Source organism: Dunckerocampus dactyliophorus, chromosome 6 (genome assembly GCF_027744805.1).
Source record: "Dunckerocampus dactyliophorus isolate RoL2022-P2 chromosome 6, RoL_Ddac_1.1, whole genome shotgun sequence".
Classification (NCBI taxonomy): Eukaryota; Metazoa; Chordata; class Actinopteri; order Syngnathiformes; family Syngnathidae; genus Dunckerocampus; species Dunckerocampus dactyliophorus.
In genome coordinates this window covers 4593548-4619576 of record NC_072824.1, presented here as the reverse complement: position 1 = coordinate 4619576, position 26029 = coordinate 4593548, and the positions used below count along the sequence as shown (strand labels likewise).

Below are 26029 nucleotides of genomic sequence, written 5' to 3'. Positions count from 1 at the left end.
AACACACCCGAGGGTGGTTCGCTGGCCTCTCCTATGGATGAAGTCCACGATGCTGTGGGACTCCAGTCACTCCACAATGACTGGAACTCAGACGGGCGCACTCTGAGGCGCGCTTGATACGTTACGCCACGCTTCAACAAGTCTTCGCTCAGCTGCGTCTTGCAGTACCACGCACAATGTATTTCTTCGGCTCTCTGCACTGACGGCCCCTGATGGCCACACAAAATGTATTTAGTTTTTCCCTTGACCCGCTAAGATATACTGTAGATGTATTTTTGTGTGTATAGACAAGGGTGTCACAAGATCTTGCAAGATCAAAACGTGGCGATATTTTGTCGTTTAGAGAAGAGTTGTCTCGTGCAAGACCAGGACAGCCAGAAGTCTATCAGACTATGAACTATGGCATCGCTAATGTGAATGATAATACACGTAACATGGAAGAGGAAGTGCGCCAGATTGGACTGCAATCCTACCTGCACCCAACGTTACAGAGTCACTCGGAGTTCAACAGCTTCCACTGTGATAATGTCCAAGCAAAGCTTTAGTAGTTCTACATTTGATCAAACTTACTTATTTGTCAGATCAAATCATGATCGCTGTGTATGACATCTTCGAAAATGTGATATTTGTAAATTGCATGTTTGTCTTCTTTTATTCATTTATTTTGTAGACCGCGTAGTACCTCCACTGGATGTTGGTAGGCTTTTATTTTGGTAGGTCACTTTTTTCTTCCTGTGTGTGAGAAATGGAACTTTGCTTGTGGCGTGTAGCCCCACGTGACAATGTGCTCACATACTGTATTTTCTCAGGTAAAGTTGGTTGGACTGATTGTTGGTCTAAATATTGTGAGACATAAGTTAATGAGTATTTGTGTTTTCATTACATTGTTCGTGTTTACAGTAAGTTCAAGAGAGTTTCCGGCGGTGAAGTGTCAACCTGGATGGTAGGCTAACGTGGAAGGCTACCTTTTTTGTTTGAAGGAAAAGTACTCTTTTTTTGGAATTTTGCTCAACATTCACAATCCTTATGTGAGACATGAACACATACGTCTTTCTCTTTTCTGTGTGATTTAAAGATATGAAAACAGCTAAAAAGAGGCAGCTAAGAATGCACATAAAGGGACGCACCTCTAAACGCCTACAAAGCCTTCTGAAAAAACCTCCAAAAAATGGCAACAACGCTCCATTTACATAATGTGACCTGCATATTAACCAAGCTACAGCGACATTGCTATTAACATTGTTACGCTGAAGAACTACATTACTGGCGTAGTGACACCTCGCCACACCACACCAGCTAGTTACTAGCCGGCTAGTGACTAGCTTCACTACACACTTGCTCACAATGCCTCAGGCCACTAGTGAAAGGAAAATAGGTAGCGAAATGCTACATATTGGAGCTGCCGCCACTGCTGCTGTGTTTTTGGTTTTGAGTTTGGAAAAGTTAAGGTGTAGCGTTCCTTTCTATGTTGCTGTGAAATCAATGCACCCAGAAAGGAAGTTCTGCTAACACTTAAAATTACCAAAATAGGGCAAAACACTTTAAGTAATACATGTTATCATGAATGTACCTGTTACTATATGGTCACAGCATGGATAAAATACCTTGTATTTAACTACCTGCCTCTTTTTTGCTGCATATATATCCTTAGAATGCACAGAAAAGACAACACATAAGAATTGTGGATGATGGGCAAAATTCCCCCCAAAAGTGCAGTTTTCCTTTAAGCTAGCGCCTTTGGGAAGGCGAAATGAGGTATGGAAAGGCTGGCCGCATATATCAGACTGTGTGTAAGTGCGTGTGGGAGTGCGTGTGTGTTAATAATAATATAAGTAAATGAGTACTTGTTTAAATGGTTTATGACTGAAGCTGTATATTGCATAATTAAAATGTATTCTGTCTGATTCATGTGATTATATTGAAAAATTAATATGTGGAATAACTGTGAAACTACAGCACGATGTCATAATTTTTTGGTTTATTCTGTAGATGTGCGGCTCGATACGGAAATACCGATATTTCCGAAACAACTCTTCATACGCTAAAATCGATTCTCAAATCAAAATATCGATACTTCAGTCAAGTACAAGTGCTCAATGTGGCCACCGCCGGCAGCACAAACAACATCAAGCCAACAAAAAGTTACACACAGTGAGGTCCGGGCATCTGGCAGGCCAAACGCAGAGTGACACACTGTGTGAGACTTCTTCTTGTGGGGTTAAGACAAAGTTTTTTGTTCCACCACTTCCAGCAAATATCGATGACATGAAAGATGGAATAACAGCTGCGATCAACACGGTGGGCCGCGACATCCTGGACCGCGAAGAATTCTCATATGGGCTTGATGTTGTCCATGCTGACGATGGTGGCCACATTGAGCGCTTGTAAAACATGAAATAAAAACTTGAAAGTATGTACAATACATGTGTCCAAGCTGGAGTTTTCTATTGTTTTTCATTTTTGAAATATTGTTGTTGATTTTGGCGCATTCTTTTTGATCACCGTGTACTTCAGGGTTTCCAAAAAATAAATAAATAACTTAGTCATGTGTCTTTACATGACTCCACACTCGTCAACATACATGATTAGTAGTAGCAGCTACAACTGCCATCCTTATTTCAAACCTGTATAATTTTAAGTTTCAGTTTCAATTTGTGAAAAAAAGTTCACCAGTTAAAAAAGCACCATGCTTGTGTCATGCGTGCAAAGTTATAAAAGATTTCAAAATGCATCCACACTGTTTTGTAACTCAGTTAAATAACTTCTATATTTTGTCACTGTACTTTTCGCCTCGTCTCGTTCTCGTGAACCCAATATGGTGTATCGCCTCGTCTGGTGAACTGTATGTGTATGAGTGACAGTCTTAGTGTACACACATTCCACGACTGATCCTCTGGCTTCCACTCCAGCTGGAAGGTGTAATATGAAATTCCTCCGTGCTCGGCTGCTTGCGGGACCCAGGAAACCGTTGTAAGGTTGATGCTTGGTTCTCCTGGAGGATATAGCTTGACTGCAGGATGGCACAGGTGGAGTGTGTTTTAGCTCAGGACGAGTGGCTCAAACTAGGAAGTGTGTTATCCACTGGACTCACCGTGGCAGTACGGCCTGTAGGACATCTCCACAGAGGAACAGTTCAGAGAAATTCTCAACACATCGGAGGACTGAAACTGCAGAATCGATTGGTTAGGATTGGTAGCGGGAGTAGATGACCACTATGTATCCTACAGGATTTCCTGATGGAGTCATTATAATTATCTGGGTTTTATGCTGCTGATTCCAATAGCGATCATCCATGAGTGAGATTGGGGGTCCAACTTTCATCACTATTACAGCTGTCATCTATTTGTGTTTTATTGATGACCGGCAACATTTCAATTGTACAGTACTTTATTTACCAAGCACATCTACACTCAAGCAGTGTAGATGTCTGGCATGGATTGGTGTAGCCTGTGTCAAGCTGTCAAACTGAAAACATTGAGGTTTTACAGACTAGTTTTGATTCTCATGGCAATACAGGATAAAGTGCGTCCCTCGTCAGCTCAATACGGGTGTTGGCAACCCTACGTGACATGGCACACATGTAGGGTTTGCGGCCGCACGCCAATCGCTTTTTGTGATCGGCTTTGAATGGCATTTATCGGCATGCACTGATCAAATTTTTTTAAAGGAAATCAGCCGATACTGATCGGTGGCCGATCGATCGGGGCATCCCTAATTTTGATCTTTGTAAAGGCAGAAATTTGTATACAACTCCTGTACTGGTATTATATTGTGCCTGCAGGGATGTTGAGAGTGTCACTGTGTCACTGCAGAGTTGCTCACACTCACAGTGCCTTCTTTCTTGAAGATCAGAGAACACGTCTTAAGTGCGGGTGTAGAGATGTCAGCTGGTGCCAGCATACAGGAAGATGAGTAAGAAATACTGGAATTTAAAAAAAGGAATAAAAACCCCTTTCAGTTTCTCTTCCGACAGCAAGATTCTTTTTCCTGGTCTCATGTTTACTGTACGTGGGTCCTTGTTACTTCATTTATACGTTTAAATTTGTTATTTACAGTAAATCATTGCTGTGTATTAAACACAGTACATAATACAATGGCCAAAAGTATTGGATCTCATTTTGTAGGTTTACCCTGTTTTTTTATGGGAGGTTACAAAAAACATTAATTTGTATTTGATTGAGGGAAATAAGTATTTGATGGCAATACAAAAGGTGTTTTTGTAGTTGATGGATGGATGGATGGATGGATGAATGGATTGATGGGTGGGTGGGTGGGTGGGTGGATGGATGGGTGGAGAAAGCCCTGTTGGCAAGCACAGAGGTCAGACATGTCTTGTAGTTCACCAGGGTTGCACACATCTCAGGAGGGATTTTGGTCAGAGAAACATCCCCAAGGCAGATGCTCCCACCTCCATGTTGACAGTAGGGGTGGTGTTGTTGGACTCATATTCACCATTTCTCTGCCTCCAAACACGTCCAGTCCACTTGATGCATACAAAGAGCTCCATTTTTCTGTCGTGTGACTTTAAAAAAAATATATACTTTATAGGTTTAATTTTAATTTTGATACCCCACCTGTCGCCCAGAGTCAGCTGGGATAGGCTCCAGCATGCCCCCGCGACCCTAAAGAGGAGAAGCGGTATAGAAAATGGATGGATGGATATATTTTATAACTATACTCGTGCTTTGTTTATAAACCTCAATTTGTCTTTCTGTAGCAATGAGATTGCTAAAATGTAAAGTGCAATATAAATAAAATGTATTATTATTATTATTACTAATAATAGGTCGTATTCCACCACGAAACAGCGATCATTTATTTTTTAAATTATTCTTTAAAAAAAAAAAACACGATAAAGTGAGGGTCTTTCTTAAAGGGACAGGCCTCATTTGTGTGCTTCATGGACGGTCTGCGTAGGTCCGAATTCTTGCTGGCTAGTAGGGGATTGAATACTTATTTCACTCAATCTAATATAAATGAAATTATAATACTTATACTTATTTTACCCAAAGTACTACACAAAGTACTAAAGCTCCCTGAAGCAGCAGCCTTACCGCGTCCGATATTTGATCTTTTCTGCGTGTATGCAGCACACCGCATTGTCCGCATGCGGAACATTTGTGCTGTTCCACACGCACGTGATGTTGCGACTGTAGTCGTTGTAGCAGCTGAGACCTGAGGGACGTTGGAAACGTGTTCATTATATTTTTTGCTTTGCGCTTCTCTTAAAAAAAAAAAACCCAACAACTTACGCTCATGCTGGCGTTCCAGGCACGTTTGTGTTTTGGCGTCAACTCGTAGCAGGGAGAGAAGAGGAAAAACAAGAATGACCCTCATGATTGTCTCAGGTGCAAGGATGGAACTCACTGCTTCCTCCCCCTCCTGGTTCTGTTCAAATAAGAATACATTTTATTTCTGCATTTGGACAGGGGAAAAACAGAAGTAGAGTTGTTAGTTTCAAGGCTTCACTTCCACTTGCACACTTTTTACCACACACCTGTTCTTTAATCAAAAGAAGAATAGCACATGTTAAGTATATAAGTTTCATTTGTGAATAGCACTTATATCAGGGGTGTCCAAACTTTTTCCAACAAAGGCTACAACTTTGCCACTTTCATATTTTTTAAAACAACCCATGTAGATATTAAGGGTGTCACGAGACACCCAATTCACGAGACGAGACGCTACGCGAGATTGAGAGAGGACGAGATTTCAACATTCATTTTAAGAAAAGTACAATGAAAAAATGTAACTGGACAAAGAAACTTTTTATTTAACCGAGTCAAAAAACAATACAAGTGCCTTTTGAAATGTTTATCGTCCCACAAATTTACACTAAAAGATATTATTGTCAACATTTTTTAGACCAAATAAACCACTATCATATATTTTTCCACTGTTGCTGGGTTTTTGTTTATTTCATTACCTTTGCCATAATATGACGACTTAAAAAATAACATCTTTTTTCTTTAATATTTCAAACCTACTAAAATTATTTTTTTTTCATATTGCGAGTTTATTCTCGCACTTTTTACTTTTTTCGATGTTGGAATATGACTTTTTTCTCTTATGTTAACTTTATTCTTGTAAAATTACAGCTGTTTTTTCCATTTCTGCTGTTTTGTTCTTTTAATCCTCTATTGCAGCTTTATTTTTGTACATTTTCTACTTGTGATATTCTGACTTCATTCCCATATTTTGACTTTATCCTCTTAACATTAGAACTTTTTCCGCAACCTCATTTTCCAAATGATTACAACTTTATTTGTTGTTTGATTGTTTCTCCTAATATTACAACTTTTATTTTTTTTTAATATTTCAATGTCATGCTACTAAAATGACTTTATTTTTAATAATATATTTTACTAATATTACGACACTATTCTCGTAAAATGAAAACTTTTTGTTACATTACAACTTGTTTCTGTTAATATTGTGACTTTATTCTTGTAAAATGACTTCTGATTTTTCCATTTTTTCTGCTTTTGTTTTTCTTTTTTTAGTTGTTTTGTTAAATTGTATTTTTAAAGCCCCCGGGCCACAGTTTGGACACCGCTAACTTTGAGTAATCAAGTAAAGCCGCAAGTAGTCATCAGGTTCTCCCACTGATGTTCAACAACTAAACATATGCTTGTTTTGAACGAGATTATGCTGCAAATTACAACTGTTGCCCGTTATGGACAACACTGCAATTTTCCACTTTATTGTCATTCATTGGCATGTTTTTCTGTTAATTGCTGTTGATTACCTGACTGTGTGCAAATCCCAGTAAAGCAGTGACATTGACGCCGTAAAGTGAATAATTATGACCAATAGTCAACTATTGTAACGTGTTCTCCTACTATCAAAAGCAATGACACCAATTTTGGCGCCGTTTGATGAGGTCTAACACACGTAAAACCAATACCAATATCAGCCCATATCTCATTTTTATGCCAAAGTCGTCCGATATTATCGGACGCCCCTAATTTGGAGTCATTGTCCACCTTACTGACTTGCACGCAACAAATTAGTACATTCTCTGGAGAATAAACCTTTGAACATGATACACTCTTCTGTGGTGCGTTACCTGTCATAGAAGCTGCACAGCACTTGTTTTAGTCCATCTCATGTCAACTCCGTCAACATCAGAACCTATGAAGAGATGAGGAAAAACTGGTAAGGCTATTTCTATATTGCACGCTTTGCTTTCACGACCTCTTGGTCTGACTCCGCCACAAAGAAGGGGTGTGACAAAACGTGACAAGATTTCTCATTCAGAAGAAAAATGACTCGTGGGCACTAGACCTGGGATGATGATAAATGAACTAATCACACAGTACATTAAAAAAAAAAGTAAAATCTTCCTCCATATATTGCCATGTGCCCGTGTGTCTGTTTTCCTCGTCTCTCGCCTCCAAACTATGGAATCACAGGAGTGCCAAAATGAAAAGGCAACGCATGTGGAAATACAATGAGAATCAATAATAAAAAAATAAACGCATGTGGAAATACAAAGAGAATCAATAATAAAAAAATATACAAATGTAGTCATATTTTTTTTTACTATTTTGTCTTTGTTTTTTCTGTATTGTCTTTGTTTTTCCAATTTGCCGTTGTTTTTCCTGTTTTGTATTTGTCTTTTCCATTTGCGTTTTGTCATTGCATTTGGTAATACCATGCAAATGCAGAAGAATGACCCGCCACAGCCTTTGTTGTGGGCGGGTCATTCTGCCAGCATGATGACTACTCCACACGTGATTACAGGATTTCTGCTTGCAGTGGCTATGTACTGTAGTTAAGGAAACTCGAGAGCCCGGAAATAATGTCACGGACAGAAAGTAGACGCAAATACAGGTCCATGTTGAGCAAAAGTAAACGGGGAAATTTATGGTGGACGTGGACGAATTGGGAAGAGGTGTTCAACGAGAATGCAGATATGGATGAAGCTGTGTGGCGCAGTCTTTAAGAGGTAAATGCCTTATTTTATCTTATTTAAATTTCCCCCGTTTATTTTGAATGACCCGCCCACAGCAAAGGTCATTCTTCCGCATTTGCATGGTATTATCAAATGCAATGACAAAACGCAAGTGGAAAAGACAAATACAAAACAGGAAAAACAACGGCAAATTGGAAAAAACAAAAACAATACAGAAAAAACTAAAACAATATAGTAAAAAATATGACTACATTTGGATATTTATTTTTTTATTGATTCTATTTGTATTTCCATATTTGTTTATTTTTGTATTATTGATTCTCTTTGTATTTCCGCACGTATTCCCTTTTAATTTTGGCACTCCTGTGATTGCATACCAAACAGGGAGTTCACTCTGGGAATTGGTTTCAGCACCTTGGTGCGTTTGTTCCACAGAACAACGGCATGAACGGAGTGAGCCATTTCGTCGCTTTGTCTCGGTGGGTGGAGGTGGGGCAGCAAGCATACACACAAAGTGCAGAAGAGTGTGACGTAGGAGACATTATATTAGTAGTTTGCAATACTGTATATTGTAATATATTTTTTCACTGTACTTAAAATCTGGTCTTGTCTCATTCTCGTAGACCCAATCTTGTGCAATGTCAATGAGTGGAACCTGACAATAAATGATTTCAAATGATACGTGCTAGTAGCAGTTTTCGGATTTAACAGTTGGAAATGTTGATGCTGCCAGCACACACACTTAGCTTCAATTTTGACATTTAAACTGTGTGAAAGCCTAACGTAACATACAGACTTTTTTTTTTGGCCTCTAACATTTCCGTGCAAGAAGGCACAAGCACTCGCCTCACTTACCTGTTTTTGTGGTTTGGCTTTAAAAAAAAAATGTTCCACTAGTGACTTCCTGTGCTTAAACAATAGCATCACATCATTTTTGAAATATTTTATTTAGACTGTCAATTTAATATATCAATGATTTATTGTTCAAAAGAGTACTTGCCACAATATTAGGCACACATGCCAACACAATCTAACATAGGATAATGATGCCCACTGTCAGAGAGGTATTCGTGTAAGAAAGTTTATCATTGTGCTTGTTTGCTGCGTCTAACTTTTGGTCATTCAATTTTCTTTTGAATGGAAATTAAAAAACGAAAACGATTGGTTTATTTTAGAGATTTTTCAAACCAATGCCGCTAACTTTCTGATTATTTTTATTTACATTTCAGTGTAGTTTGTGCACACCTGGAGGTAAGAAGGACTCGAACAAATGAGGATTTGATCAACTCAACCTGTTGATTTGTCCTAATCGAATATCATGACATCACTACTACCACATCACTGCTATCAGGAGAACCAGAGTATAGAGTGAGAGGAGCCACCTGCTGTGGCCCAGCAAGGTGCACTGTATTCAGGCACGGGCTCCAAGCAGCCGCTGTGATGCTACGAACGTCTCTGGCAAACATTTCGCGTGGCGTTTCAGGTGGCTGATGAGGTTTTTTGTATGTTCGATGGGATTTTTTTCACCCTCATTGCGGCGCATTTGGTACAAGTGGCATGCAAAATGTCTTCCTCGGAAAGTGAATGTTTGATTACAAGTGCGCTCAGGGGACGTTACTACAGGCCGTTAACATCACAGGCAGGAGAAAAAAGGAGCACTTGATTTGGCCACCTGCACATAACGGTAATCTCGCCTCATTGGAGAATTTTTTAAATTATTGGTTATCTGAGCTATTTTTAATGTTAGCAGATTTGTTGGCATGACGTCATAATTGCCTTATACCGGCCCAAACTTATTGGTCCGATAATTATTGTGCACCCCTAATTTATTTCAATTTCATTTTGATATACAGAAAATAAAACTGAAATTCAAAGCGTTCTTTGTCTTTGGTGTCAAAAAGCACGAGACCAGCTACATCTCAAAATACACTTTGATGTTTTTTGTACATTTCATATCACAAAAAATAAAATCACCAGTCAACAAAAAAGAAAAAACAGAACAAAGACAGATGTTTTCATATTCGGACACCGAAAGTTTTCATTTTCAAAGTAAGAGTGCGAATGATTACAAGCGTGCCTGTGTGGTATTTCTTATATGGGTTCAATTTAACATTTGCTGTATCTGGTAAAGTCCAGTCTTCAAAATAAAAGCACGCCAGGAACTATAACTCTGTTACACCACACCTGTGTGCCTGCCGCTTTGGAAGCTAAATGTATCTAAGCTAATGTATATGTAGCTAATGTATTTGGATCACGGCTCAGAAACAATCTTAGAGACAGCAAAACGAGGGCTGACATATACAAAAATATCCCGCAAAGACACTCTTCTGTTGTTGAGCCGTGATTACTACGACAGGCGTCCGTTGTTTTTCACGATTAGTTGGTTCCAGGCTCAACCACAATAAGTGAATAAGTAGGTTTGATGATTATTTGGTGCATTAAGAGTGTCTAATCTTGGAGATTTAATGTATATTGTTATTGCAATTCCCACACGGAGCAGCGGTGAAAACCTGCCACTGTGAGTGTGAATTCCCCCTACAATCGTTGGTTGCATGTATTTTTGTACTTCGGATACTGCTTTATCATGATTGTTGAACTTTCCCCATCAATTTGGTATTAAATTAATATGCAGACGTAAACCATAGCCATCATGAGTGGACCAAAAAAGTGAAGCTCACGTTGAACCCATTCAAACAGAAGGATGCCAACATCAGACTGGAATAAAATATATTTAGGATGATTACTTATCTATTTATCGGTGCTCGTGTCAAACTTGATCAAAATGTCACCATGTAAAATAAAACATTTTGACCCGGAATTCCTATAAAATTAATTAATTAACCAATTAATTACATTACATTAACGTACATTAACGACATTTGCAAAGTAACTAACAACTTAAAATTGGTCTTATTCGCCGATGATACCACTGCTTTCTGTTCTGGTGAAAGCACACAAGAACTCATTAAAAAGGTCAAGGATGAAATGGTCATATTAAAGTCATGGTTTGACAAGAATAGATTATCTCTGAATTTAAGTAAAACTAAAATAATGCTATTTGGTAATAGTAGAAAGGACACGTACGACCAAATACAAATTAATGGAACGGATATTGAAAAAGTGGAAGAATACAAATTCCTTGGGGTTATAATAGATGAAAAAATGAGTTGGAAATCTCATATTAAATATATACAGCAAAAGGTGGCGAGAAATATCTCTATATTGAATAAAGCAAAATATCTTCTTGATCAAAAATCACTCCACACTCTGTACTGTTCCTTAGTATTACCATATTTAATGTATTGTGTGGAGATATGGGAAATAATTACAAAAGCAATCTTCACTCACTCACTGTACTGCAAAAAAGATCTGTGAGGATAATTCATAATGCCAAGTATAGAGAACATACAAACCCTTTATTTTTAAAATCACAGATATTAAAATTCGCAGATTTAGTACACTTTCAAACCGCTAGAATAATGTATAAAGTTAATAATAACTCGTTACCCAAAAACCTAATAAAGTATTTCTCAATCAGAGAGGAGAAATATGATCTTAGAGGAAAATTAAACCTAAAACATTTATATGCGAGAACTACGCTGAAAAGCCACAGCATTTCCGTGTGTGGAATTAAATTATGGAACGGATTGAGTAAAGAACTCAAACAATGTACAGAGATGAGCAAATTCAAAAAACAATACAAGCAGTTGATGTTTGCCAAATACAAGGCAGAAGAGTCCTGATTGTTCTGTCAGGTTTGTTATTTTATTTTATTTATTTATTTTTTTATTTTCTATTTTATTTTATTTTATTTTATTTTTTATTTATTTAATTAAATTTTATTTGTTATTTATTTATTTCTATTTATTTATTTATTTTTTTTTTTATAATTTTCTTTGTTGTGTTTAAAAAAAAAAAAAAAAAAAAAGCTTTGTTCTTATTTATTTATTTATTTATTTAGTATTGTCATCATATTATCATTATTATGAATGTTCTCTCTTTTTTTGGGGGGACGGTTATCTCACCGTTATCTATTATGTGTTATCCTGACTATCACTGAAAACATGACATGGAATCCAGGAAGTGAACTACATGTACTGTACTAGATGTAGAATGGATGGGGGGTAGGATTAAATAAGCTTGGCTTCTTCCTACTCCTTTTGGACATGTGGAACTGTCAAAAAATGATTCACGAGATGTATTTCATTGTAACCTTCATGTTCAAATAAACTAAACCAAACCAAACCAATTATGTTTCAATTCAATTAAGATAAAAAAGTTTGGTTTTTTTAAGTGTGCAAGAGTAGGGGGCACTGGCCTCAGGTCAAATGTCTGAAGGGGTAATAATATGACTTTTTTTTACCATTATTAGAGCCCAGTAGGCAAGAAATAACACACCTGTAGTCCCCTTTACAGTCCTGTTATTCTTCGTTTAGATTGTGCAGGCCACAGGATCACTGCAGGGACATACATAACAGACGGCCGCCACTAGCATAGCAAGCTTGCAAGCTAACTAGTTAGCCTCTCCAATTTACTTATTCGAAAGTTAAAGTGTTTCAAACGGCGTGGGGAAGAAAAACTATGAAGCCAAAAACTTACCACTTCCACACAGAATGAGAAGAGAACCTTTTTTTTCCACTTGATCTCAGCCATGGCATGTTGGCTTGGCTCTGCTGGCTCAGTAGCCAGTCTCCATGCAGGGTGAAAGGTAACGGAATCTAACTCAAACGTCTCAAACGTCATGTCTCATAAAATTACTGATGCCTAGTGACCACAATACTACATATAACTTGTCTTTCAATATTTTTGGACTAATAATAGGCCATAGTCAACCACCAAACAACCATCATTTATTAATTAATTTTTTTTTTTTTAAAAACAATATTCGAACCGCAATATAGCCAGGGACGACTGTATATCTGCTTTTTCCACGGTCTTGCCTTTAAATGCCGACTTCCGGTGTCTGAGTATTAAAAAAACATCTGTTTTTGGTCTGATTTTCCCTTTCTCAAGTTTAGAATAGAGTAAATAAATTGGAGGCTAACTAATTAGCTCGTAATTACAGCTGCGTAAACAAAGAATAATATGAGTGTGAAGGTGACTACAGGGGTGTTACTCCATGTCTACCTGGCTCTAATAATGGTAAAGATTGTATTTAGAAAGTCATAAACCGGTTTTCTATGCTCCAACTACAAAAATGTCCCATTTATTAATATTGAATCCTACTTCACAGAAATTCACTTATCGCGGAACCAATTAACCGCAAATATATGACGGACTGTATATCATACTAATATATTTTTTTCAATATTTTCATACTCATGTAGCTCATTGGTTTCCCTTTTTTTGGGACAGGGAATCAAAAATGCTCGTTAGAATGAGGCGCGAGCGTTTGACACTGTGGCGAGACGTAGAAGTGAGAGACACAGGCAGCGAGAAGGGGAAGCGGGGAAACTGTCAATTAGGAATTAACAGACAAAGGCCACACTCATACTTCTACTCTGCATGGTGTATGTTTTATGTGCGTGGATGCAAATTGCAACAACTTCCCAAAAAGATAAAAGAACTTCGCAGAGTTTGACCAAAAAAACAAAATAAGTAGTACCCTATCTAGTAAGTCACACTGCCTCCAGGCCATTACACGTCTATTGTTCATTTATTGGAACCAGCAATCTCTTTCGTGTAAGAGTGGGACAGGAAGTGGTTTTTTGGGGGGGTTGCGTGGTGTGTAAAGGACAAGCGTCGGCTGCCACGTGAAGCGAGCTAGGGAAAGTCCAAACTGGTAGAAAACACCATCAAAGAGAGCCATGACAGAAAGCGGTCTAAAATCTGACACAGTTTCATTCACTGGTTGCTACGATTTTTGAAGTTTTTGAAGGCCTTTTGTCCTATTTGGCCTGCGAGAATTAGTTCAAGCACCAGTTAAAACTCCAAGATGACAGCAGTTTGACGCTGGAACTAGAAATGCAACAATTAATTGACGAATCAATGATTAATCAATTATCCGATTAACTGACAACTATTTTGGTATTCGATTAATAGTTTTTTAAAATTGATTTGAATGTAAATATCTTCTGATTTCAGCCTCTCCAATGTGAATATTTTTGAATTTGTGTATATCCATGAAAGCAGACCTATTGTCTTTGTGTTTTAGGCAAAACAAGACACCTATGACTTTGGGAAACGGCCATGGACATTTTTGCCACTTTCCTGATATGCTGCGGACCAAAGCACTAGCTGTTTGTCATTGTTTCATATTGATTTGGTCCGTTTAGGGTACAATGGATGACTCGGTTAATCCAAACAACAAGCTTCATATTAATTGACTAAAAAAATAATCGTTAGCTGCAGCTGTACCTGGAACAGATTACGGTCCCTCGCTACATTGCTATTGGACTATTGCTCCCTCTCTGTATTGTGCTTTTTCAAAAATTTATTATTTATTAAATGATCGCTGTTTCATGGTTGACAGTGGCCTATTACGTGTGGAAGTGGTATGTTACTTTGTCCTTCTCCCCCACTCAGTTTCAAACTCATTCTTCAGTTTACAAAAAATAAATTGGAGGCTAACTAATTAGCTCGGTATATTACTCTTATTGCTGAAAGCAGCGTCCGTCTCTTGTGTCACTTCAGAGATCCGGTAGCCTGCGTACAAGCGTCACGCAATGTCATGACAAACTTTCCCAATGCTAACTGTGAGTTATTATGTCTTATTATTGCTCATTATTGCTCTTATTATTGCTCATATTGCTCATTGCTGATTATCACATTTACTATATTAGTTGGATTATAATTGTATTACAGTTGGGCCAGGCCAAGGGGAGGTTAACATCTGTAGCAAAATTTCAAACATCTTTAACTGGCTTTAGATGCCTTATCTTATCGATAACATTCCAAAGTATGCAGAACAAAAAAAAATTTGAATTCCATCCACTATGAAAAAAGTTACAGGCATTTAAATCCGAGGGTGTGGACAAACTTGAACTGACGCACTTCTTCCTGATTTTACCCTAAAACAATAGCCTTGGTGGGAAAGCATTGTTATAACAATTTTGATAAATAACATTTTTTTGTAGGGATGATATGATTAGGCATCACAGTAGAGTGAAAATCTTGGGGGAAAAAGTCACAGATTTTTTTTGACAAGGCATTAACAATTTTTTTAATATCAATTTTCTGCTCAGAGGGGTGAGATATTCAAAATGTTAGAAAGCCCATAATTTACCATGTGTTGTGTTGTTTATGCTTCACTGGTAATGTTTCGATTTGGGCGTTGTTTTGTCCCACTGTGTTTGGCCATCAGTGAACGCACCGCAGTAGTGTGATGTTGCATCAGTTAAAAACGTCTTTTTTATGACTTCGCCGACGCTTTACAGGCAGATGTACCTTTCCTCTCCTTCCTTGCGCCTCATACTTGCTTTCCCAAGTTAATGCTGTGCGTGAATGCTTAAAGGTGAGGTTTTAATTCAGTTGTTAGATCTGTGTGAGCTCTATTATACACTTTTGTTCAGTGTAACTCTTGTGTTCATTAATGCTAAAATTAGCATTCAAGCTAACTGTATAGCGATTTATTATATTAATAAGCATCATATTGACTTAATTTCCTTATTGAGTTTTGTATTTGATGTGCCTTTGGCTAATCATTATGTTTATGTGTAATATTAGTTACATTCATTTACTGTTTATTTATTCAGTGACAATTTGTATTCTTTGTATATTGTTACAGTACCACAGCATAAAGCCTTATAAAGACCACAGTTTACCAATCCTTGCTGCCACTTATTGACCAAATCCACCAAACAGAGGACAACTTGCCGTGTCTTTGACTTGAACACACATCTATACCTTTGACCGCTCCAAACCAGTACATCCTTGGAGACATCTCAACACCCTGACAACCCTCTCCATTTCACAAAAAGAAAGCTGATTGGGATGTGTCTTAAAGTAATAAAACCAGTTTTTAAAAAAAAGTTAGCAGAACTGTGATTTTGAGGGGGGTTTTGAGGGGGTTGAAAACTGTCCCTCCGTTACCGGTAACGGAGGGACATGAATTTGGAGTCAATAAATTCATCCATTTCATCTCAAGCAAGAAGCCGGAATTGGACCAACTTTGGAATGGTGTCTTGACTGTTCAAGGTATGGCATTCACTGTGTCAGGACAATTCCAGAGAACTGTATCAGTGTGTCAACTTACTCAGCTCAGATTGGGAAGGAACACTTCTTGTTTTCTCGAAGAGGACATTCTGAAACTGACCCTGTCCCCTCAACATCTAAAGCACAATCACCTGCAGAACACGGTGGTCAAAGCGAGAATGGTCAACGCGATAATGATGACGCCTGCGAGTCGATTCAAATTACGGCTGGGAAGTGGTATGCTGTGTTCTGGGAACCAACAAGTTACTGGTTCTTGGGGCAAGCATTGAATCAAAATGAAACTAAAAAGGACTGTTGGGTGTTCTCCTTCCTTGAACAAGTTGATGCGTACAAGAACATTTTCAAACTGGTGAAGGACAAAGACTTTGTTTTCCTTGAAGTGGATGCTCCAGCACCATCATCTTCGAGTAGGACAAGTTTGCTTAAACTAAGTGCCGATGATTTTGCGATCGTAAGACAAAAGTTCAATGAACTGTACTTGTAGAGCTACTAGAGCGAGAAAAAAAAAAAAACGGTGAAAATTAGTTCATAGACTTTTCAGTGTCATCAGATAAAGAGCTTCACATATTTTCAACTGATAAGTCATTCATGATATTTTGTTGCAATTTTAAGCAATAGACTTTCACAGTCAGCTAGAATCTTATTGTGTTTGAATCGATATGACCAAATCTAAAAAAAACAAAGAAAAATCACAGCTCCACAGCTAAGTGTTCATCTTTACAGAATTTAGGTAACATTGGAACATTTTTTCACTTTTCATCAGTTGTTGTAAAGTGGTGGTTCAGCAACTGGCAACCTGCAAAAAACCCTTGAATTTAAGTGAAAAAGTGTTCTATGGTTGCCAAAATACATTTACAAAGATGAATGGATTACAAACAACTATGTACGTGATGTATAAAGGCTGCCAGGAGAGATGAGCAGAAATGTGTCCCTCAGACAGACCACAAGATGTGTTCACGGACACTCCAAACATCACTACAACACCTTTATCTCGCGCGTATGTGTGGTCTAAATGAACAGAAATGCAAAGAAAATCAATAAGTGGATCTTCTTATCACTCACTTTGTAACTCTTAATGAGGAAGTACAATATGCTGCATTTACGTATGCTTGTAAATCACAGAAAATTCACTGAAAACATGTGAACTCAACTTAAATGATGTGGTGTCTTTGAACGCAACTCCTCATTGCTCAAAATAACACGGTTAAAGTCTGATTCGAATATTCTGCTGTTAAAGAAAGCAGATTTTCAGACGTGTGCCATCTCTTAATGTGCCATTAATACATACAAATATATGTAATCCTGCCCTGTCATTTAGCTTTCTTTCAATAAAATACATACATATAAAGACATACACTATCGGTCATAAGTTTTAGAATACTATAATTTCTCTGAAGGAAAAAGCTACATTTTTAAGTGTTAAGCTGTTCTGTCTCTCTTCCATTCTTAATTTTCTTTTTTCCTGCCTTTTTTTTTTTTTTTTTTTAGCAACGAATGACTTTCTGCAGTAAAATGCTGTTCAACTGATGTTCACGAGTGTATAGTACCACAGCGAGTTCCAAACACTGCTTTTATGCAGACAGAGGAGGTAGTAAGTACTCCAGAACTTGGACCATCTGTAGGAATTAGTTGCACCAACTGCCAAGGCTTGATCAATCTCCATTTCTGCAGAACAGCTTTAAATTGTTGACCCATTTTGTGGTCCCTGAAACAGACCTTTTTGTAGAATTCGCAAATACACATAATTTTTCAGTTTTGGGTAACGTAACCTTTTTTTTAAACCTCTGGCACTTCACCACTTACCTTTGTACCATTTCAAGCTATTCATTGGACTTGAATTTCAATAAATAACTGGAAAAATTGGGGTGTTCTAAAACATTTGACTGGTAGTGTAGTGTGACATAGTGATTAATTATGATTAATTAATTTGAAAACCGTGATCAATCTGATTAAAAACTGTAATCATTTGACAGCCCTACTTATAATACAGTATATCGACCTACACTGGATTGGTTTTAGCATCTTTAATGCACAAAATACATCCAAGTGGTCCCTGCACCCTTCACTTTTTCTGTATGCTATATCCATGTTTTTATTTCTTATTTGAGATTTTATTTTGTGGACAATTACCTGTCAGCAGTTTGCAGTTTTTTACTTTTGATTTTGAAACTCATTAAAGCTACACTAAAGTGAAGCACCTTTTATGTTTTATATTTTGTTACACCACTGTAACCAAAATGAACCAATCTGTGACCTTAAAGAGCTTACTGCTCTGTATTAAATATAAAAAAAACATATTGGCATGGGGAAAAAGTACCATCTGGTGGGCCTGGTAGGCTCTGGTGTTCCTTGTACGTGACTTTTCCTGACCTAAGTGGATCTTGGTTGCATGTTTTGTCCAACAAAACTTTGACTTTGTTCTTTGCATACCTTTTTCCTACTTTTTCCAGTACACAATATAAACTTGCAGCTTTAACCTGTTTGTGGTTGTTACAGTAACCAGCCTTCAACCTTCCATGTGTAAAACAAATTGGTCTCATTCGGGCATTCACGTAAAAAGATGAAGAAGATGGGAAGCGTGACTTACCCGTCCAGCAGAGCTCAGTCAGACTGAGCCATTGTTTTCATTTCCCAGTTGAGCGTCATTAGGTTCACGCCCACAAAGTGTGTTTCCCGCCAACACTCGACCTGTCAGAGTGGAGTCTGACGAGAGAGGAAAAAGAAAGAAAGAAAACAAAAGGCAACAAGAGTGGCGTTTTTCATTGTTGTTGCTTCACTTTCCTTCACTCGTCGCTCGCTATTGACAGATTTGTTCCTGAATACGATAAGTTGTTTAATTTCTTGGTCTTAGTGATGTGAAACTCCATTCCTTTTACTGACTTAAGTTTTCATGAGTCACTTTTTATACTTCATATTTGATATTATTATTATTATTATTATATGTTGTGCTTTTTATATATATGTTTTATAGTAAGAGATAGATCATGTTGACTTATAGCTTGCATGTTGAAAAGGTGCGTGCACCCCGACATACATGTACAATGTACAGTATACTCATATTTACCAAGACAGTAAGTATATACTTTCTATATTTATAGTAGGAGGTAGATCTTTGGGACTTGGTCATTTTAAAAGGAGCTTGCAGGCTGAGAAAGTGTGAGCACCCCTGCTTAATTGTTAAAAGGAACATTTCTTGTACATCATTGCGGACGACAACTGCACATAGATCTGAACATAGATCGGAGAAAAGAGCCATTGATGTGAAAAGTGCAGCTCAATATTTGGGCACTAAGGGTATATCACCTGGGAGCAAGTGTATGAGGAGCTGAAAAACCCAGAAAGGGGAGAGAAGGAGACAGGATGTCATTCATAAACCTAAAAATGCATAAACATGAGACTGGTAAATGTGATAAAGGGTTTTTGAGACAGTAGAGCGTGTTCTTACAAAAATTGCACTAGGTACGGCAGAGAAAGAAATATGAAGAGTAAAATGGTGGACATGGGAGAGACATTCAGCATGAAAGATATTCTCAGTAAACCATCCGAGCATAAGCCTGTAAGCCATAATGATCGTTCACATCCCATGGGTGGCGGTAGTGTACTAACGTAGCCTGCATCCGCCGTTAACGACAAACAAGAAGAAGTACTGGTCTGCACCGTGCGAAGGCTGTCCAAATGAGAAAGTCTGTGAAGGCTCCACCAAATTCCATCGAATGGAAGTCTGCATTCAGACCATCCTTTGTGGCCTATCGTATCCCAAGATTATTTGCACGCTTCCATCCAGGCCTTAAAAAATGTCAACAAGCAGGGAGAAGCGTAAGTATTGACTTACTAGTAAGTATTGATTTGTTTGTAAGTTGTAAGTAACGATTTATTTGTGCAAACAGACTTTGGATATAAAGTCTTAAAAAGAAAACTGCACTTTTTTTGGAATTTTGCCCATCATCCACAATCCTTACACAATCCTGAAACATGACCACACATGTCGTTCTCTTTTCTACATGTTCTAAAGAGAGAAAAACAGCTAAAATGTGGGACCTAACAATGCACCTACTTTGACTGTAAAGCACTAAAAACACTAACCAACAATGTTCTGTTTAGAGAGGTAAACTGATGGCAGTACGTGAATAAAAATGAAAAACAATTAGTGCCTAACACTGAAGTTGTTCATCGCTCTGTGTGTATCATATGAACAAATACGTAAGTTTGATGATTATGTTGTGTATTAAAAGTGTTTAATTTTGGGCTTACAATCTTGAAAACCCGTCACTGTGAGTGACGCCCAAAAATGAGGCTTTATCGTTGGTTGTATGTACTTTTGTACTTCAAATACTGCTTTATCATGATCGTTAAACTTTCCCTTCAATTTGGTATTAAATGAGTATGTAGACTTAAACCATTGCAATAAACCTGTGACTGATCCACATGTACATACTGTAGCTGTAAATAGTGTATGTAACGTCTTGATTTGTATTACCTTGATTTTGCACTTTCTATGCTCTTGTGTGCTTTTGTACTATGCTTTTGCTGCTGTAAACCAGGAATTTCCCCTTGTGGGGAAATAAAGGCATATCTCTCTCTCTGTCTCTCTCTCTCTCGCCATTGTGAGTGGACATTGCTCCAAGTGGTGAAGAAGATGGCTTCATGAAGAGCATCAACTGTCTGGAACTGATGGCCATTTTTATAAACTTCCCTTGCCATCCATCCCCAAATGTTCTCTATGGGATTTAAATGAGGGGAACATGCAGGATGGTCAAAAAGAGTGATGTTATTCTCCCTGAAGAAGTCCTTGGTCAGGCGAGCATTGTGAACTGCAGCGTTGTCCTGTTGAGAAACCCAGCTGTTACCACACAGACGAGGGCCCTCAGTCATGAGGGATGCCTGCTGCAATATGACGACCCCGCACCACCTGAAGCTCCGGTGTTCCACTGAATGAAAAGCACCCCAGACCATGATGGACCCCTCCTCCACTGTGCCGGGTAGAAAACATCTCAGGTGGGATCTCCTTGTCATGGCAGTAAGGTTGGAAGCCATCTGGACCGTCAAGGTTACATTTTTTCTCATCAGAGAATAAAACTTTTTTCCACCTTTCAATGTCCCATGTTTGATGCTCCCTGGCAAAGTCTAAACGGGCACTTTTGTGGCCTTGAAGGAGACAAGGTCTTTGAATTCATTTTTTTGTTTTTTAAACCATTTTCCCGCAGATGCCGTCTGATGGTTATTGCGCTGCAGTTGGCACCAGTAAGGCCTTAATGTGGGTGGAAGACCGCCCTGTGTCTTGATGGACACAACTGGATCCTCCGGCTCAGCACAGGTGTGATTTTTTTGGGTCTACCACTTGACTTTTTTGTTCCATAATGCTCAGGATCTTTCAAAAAATGTAGAATGACTGATTTACTGCACCCAACCTCAGCAGCAATGGCACACTGTGAGAGGCCTTGCTTATGCAGCTCCACAATCCCACCACATTGAAAAAGAGAAAGCTTCTTAGCTTTAGCCATCAGGAGGGCATGACAGTGTGAATGCCTGACAGAAAATGAACATTTTGAGCAGATTTTGGCTTTTATAGCATGTGGTCTTAAACTTTTGATCAGCTGATAAACAGTTTTCAGTTTAATTGTTGTTTTCAATAAATTTGTTTTTAAAAATGCTTTTTGTCTCACTCCCCCGTCTTGCATATTGTAGCTCTACTTAAAACCTCATTAAGATCCAAATGTGCAAAATGCTAATTCTAGCAATTTTTCAACTGGTCTTCAGATTTTGATCAGGAGTGTATAAACCAAGCTGCAGTGACATTGTAGCTGGTAACACGAAGAACTATTTTTTTGGCATAGTGACGCAGCGCCTCATACCAAACCGAGAGGTAATGGGCCCCCTCCAAAACAATGCGATAGCACACTGTCTGTAAAGTATTAGCCCACATTCCGTCTTTTGTTTATCCACGGCTAGATGGACTGTGTTGTGATATCTTGTGCTATGTGCTCCATGTATCACAATCAATATCATGGTGACTTACTCCATGGACAGTTGTACGTCAGGTCCAGCTGGTCTGGGGCATCCTTTCCAGTTTATTTTGGGTAGGTGGAAAAAGTTTCAATCACTGCAGGGTCTGTTAGCGCTTCTTCCTTCGTTGTGATGCAATCTCTTTGAGTGATGTCCTCTTCCCCATACACACCGAGCCTTTCCATCGATGGTAACGCTGTATGACGCTCAGTGCAGCAGAAACACTCCATTTCTGTCTACATGGCTTGGGAAGCTCAACATGTACACCACCGAGTAATGCTGGTGTCATGGCTTGCCCCCCGTCTGCTACCACGTTTCACTCTCTCTTCTTGCGGGCTCAGCTTTTAAAACTTGTAGATCATCCTCCATATATTTAGGCTCAAAAAGATAAGGTTCTTGCTCCTTTGTCCAAAAGTAGTTGTCATCGGCGGCAGTCACAAAGTCTGCTATGATGAGTAGTGGCAAACAGACACATGGTTTCTATGCTGCTGTTGTTGATGGAGGTAAGGTTAGTTCCTACATAGCAGGGGTGTGAAACACAATTTACCTGGGGGCCGCTGGAGGTAGAGCCTGAGTGAGGCTGGGCCTCATCAAGTATTGGGAGTAGGGCTGGGAATCTCGGGGTACCTCACGATACTGTTAGAAATAAATTCATTCTTCATTCCCTGCACTTGCCCTCCTCTCCAGAGGGAGGCACTGAACATTTAGATCCTCAGCACCAGTCTCAGTGGGACCCGCCCACTTCCTGGGACGCCTCCTATAAAGGGGCCGTCCGAACAAACAATTATCCTTTTGTCCTTGGTTCCAAACATGCCATTCGTCTATTGACACCACATCAATAACCATGGCAAACTGTTATTGTGGCAAAATAAACACCTGTTTATCCAATGGAAAACATTTCCTGGTGGTATGTGGCTCCAGTAGAACTACATTATTTCCAATAAATGGTCCTCCGAGCCGCATTGCTGAGCCACATTCCCCAGTGACCTCAATTACTAATTATCCAAAGCCTAGAAGCCAGCTGGTGAGCCCATGAGTACACGCACTATTTCAGGCACTTCAAAGATGGATGAAGAGAACATGCTTCAGAGTGAAGCAAATTTACCCAAGCCCGATGCTGGTGGAGCCGAAGGAGTTACCACCATAGCCAGGGCTGCCCAACCCAATGAGGTTGGAGACCTAATTTCCCCCTCAAACAAACCATCTTCACCTGCGCCTGATCCAATATTGCCACTCCCACCGGTTGAGCACCAGCAACTATTGGCTGAACTCTCAACCGAGCCAATTCAGCTGAAGATCACTCATGACTTAGGAGCCAGACCCAAAAGAAATACGTGCCTCCCTGACCGCTTAGGCTATCCCCCGCCGCCACCTACGGCATCCACTAAATCCCAGTGTCTATGAATGGCAAGTACTGCCATTTGGAACAACCTGTTGCCCATGCTGTGCCACCTATGCAGTACAGACACACATCCAAAATCACTCTGAAGGCAATTAGGAGGTCTCAAAATCTGTCCAACATTGCTTTTATGTAGACAATTGTCTCCAGAGCTTCCCTTCCCCTGACAGGCCAAGTCCCTCATCAACAAAATGAGACCCCTGCTGGCTAAGGGAGGATTTGACATTAGACAATGGGCCAGTAATGATCCAGTTGTAATCCAACATCTCCCCCCAGAGGCCAAGTCCAAAGCTACCGAACTGTGGCTCTCAGAGCATGGAGACCCCAAAGAGCTGACACTTGGCCTCCAATGGAACTGCTCCACAGACATGCTGGGTTACAAGAACAGGTTTGTTCCCTACCATCAGCCTACAATGAGGAACATCTACAAAGTGCTAGCCTGCCAATATGATCCCCTGGGCTTTCTGACCCCATTCACAACCCATGCAAAGATCTTGGTGCAGGACCTATGGAAACAGGAGAAAGGATGGGACAACATAATAAAAAATGAGAACTTGTTGGAGGCATGGCAAACCTGGGAAGTGGAGCTCCAGAACCTCCCAGATATTCTCTTCCCTCGCTGTTATTTGCCCCTGTTTATTGATGCAGCCACTTCAGACTCTCATCTGCATGTATTCTGTGACACCTCAGAATGTGTGTATGGAGCCGTCGCCTACCTTCAGAGCACAGACAAACATGGCCATACCCATGTCAGTTTCATCATGGCCAGGTCTCGCATTGCCCCCAAGCGCCAACTATCTATCCCTCGCCTTGAGCTATGTGCAGCCCTCTCTGGTGCCCAGTTGGCCAATCTTCTCAGCTCTGAACTCACCATTCCCCTACAATCAGTCACCCTTTGGACAGATTCAACAACAGTTCTGTCGTGGCTCACATGTGACTCCTGCCGCTTTAAGGTGTTTGTTGGTACAAGAGTAGCTGAGATTCAGACTGACTGATGCAAAGAGCTGGAGATATGTTGATTCGAAGAACAACCCAGCTGATGACCTGACACGCGGCAAAACCCTCCTTGAACTCTCTCAGCACAACAGGTGGAGTCAAGGCCCTGCTTTCCTCTTGTTGGCTCCTGACTGCTGGCCTGCCAATCCATGTCTGCCAGCTTCAGCAGAGCCTGTTGAGGAGCTCCGAAAATCAATGTTCTGTGGAACAGCATCAAGTGAGACAAACAGCCCTGACCTGAGAACGCCTGGCAACTGGGAGGAATTGATCAAGGAGACCGCAACACTGCTTGATGTGGCTGCAGATCAAAGTCCAAATGTAGCACAAAGATTCATAAACGCTGAAAGGCATATACTACGAAAGGCCCAATCTGAGAATTTCCCTAAGGAGTTCAATGCCCTTAAAGATGATAAACTCATATCAAAGACCAGCAAACTGCTCCCCCTGTCTCCTGAATACGATTCTGATCTTGGGCTCATCAGAGTTGTAGGTAGGCTCCGGAGAGCAGAGAGTCTTGAACACAACAATATCCATCCAATAATACTAGCTCCAAAACATCCCGCAACCAAACTCCTTATCAAACACTATGACGAAAAACTCCTCCACCCAGGTCCTGAACGTGTCCTGGCAGAAATTAGACGCAGGTATTGGATCCTGCGTGGCCGCCAAGCAATACGGCAACATCAATACCAGTGTCAAGACTGTCGGAGATGGAGAGCCAATCCAATTATTCCTAAAATGGCAGACCTTCCTCCGGCCCGTCTCAGACTCTACAAACCGCCCTTCTGGTCCACAGGAATGGAATTCAAATGCCTAACAACACACTGCATTCATATTGAGCTGCTCGATCATATGGATGCAGACACATTTCTCATGGCCTTCAGGAGATTTGTCTCACGTAGAGGAAAACCCTTCGAACTCCTTTCTGATTGTGGGACCAATTTCAAAGCAGGAGAGGCAGAGCTACAAAGTGCTTTCCAGGCCATGGCACCTGATGTGCAAAAACAACTAGCTCACTCACAAATACACTTCAAGTTCAATCCTCCCTCTGCCCCACATTTCGGTGGGAGCTGGGAACGGGAGATCAAATCCATCAAGATGGCCCTCAACACTGCTGTAGGAAGTCAAACAACATCAGAAACAGTCCTGCACACAGTCTTAGTGGAGGTGGAGGGTATCTTGAATTCAAAACCTTTGGGATATGTCTCCTCTGACCTTGCTGACCCGGACCCGGTCACACCAAATATGTTGCTCATGGGGCGGCCAGATGCTTCTCTTCCTCAGGCTATCTATTGTAAGAGTGACCTCCTCAGCAGACGGAAATGGCGTCACAGCCAAATCTTGGCTGATCAATTCTGGACAGCCTTCCTTCGCTACTATCTCCCCAATCTTCAAACCAGGCATAAATGGGGAACTGACCAGGAGAACCTGGACACCGGTCAGGTGATGGTCATAGATCCACGATATCCCCGAGCAACCTGGCCTGTTGGAAGAATAACCAAAACTCACCCTGGGAAGGATGGTAATGTTCGCAGTGTCACAGTGGCAATCAAAGGCCA

General features: G+C 39.8%; 1 protein-coding gene across 5 annotated transcripts in view; it reads right to left on the bottom strand.

Annotated features, from left to right (window-relative positions):
• LOC129182379 (uncharacterized) overlaps nt 1-26029 on the bottom strand; it is a 61615-nt gene that overhangs the window by 8496 nt on the left and 27090 nt on the right. The window contains exons 1-9 of one of the 5 annotated variants that reach the window (XM_054778409.1): nt 22089-22766; nt 18660-18775; nt 7070-7134; nt 5253-5388; nt 5055-5175; nt 3829-3922; nt 3092-3167; nt 2877-3010; nt 8-209 (exon numbers count right to left, since the gene is read on the bottom strand). In XM_054778409.1, the coding sequence (XP_054634384.1) occupies nt 8-209; nt 2877-3010; nt 3092-3167; nt 3829-3922; nt 5055-5175; nt 5253-5337 (712 nt within the window). In that variant the 5' untranslated portion in view covers nt 5338-5388; nt 7070-7134; nt 18660-18775; nt 22089-22766. Of the gene's footprint in view, nt 1-7; nt 210-2150; nt 3011-3091; nt 3168-3828; nt 3923-5054; nt 5176-5252; nt 5416-7069; nt 7500-18659; nt 22767-26029 lie in introns of those variants that run through there. The other 4 variants (XM_054778410.1, XM_054778412.1, XM_054778413.1 and 1 more) reach the window with 4 other exon arrangements.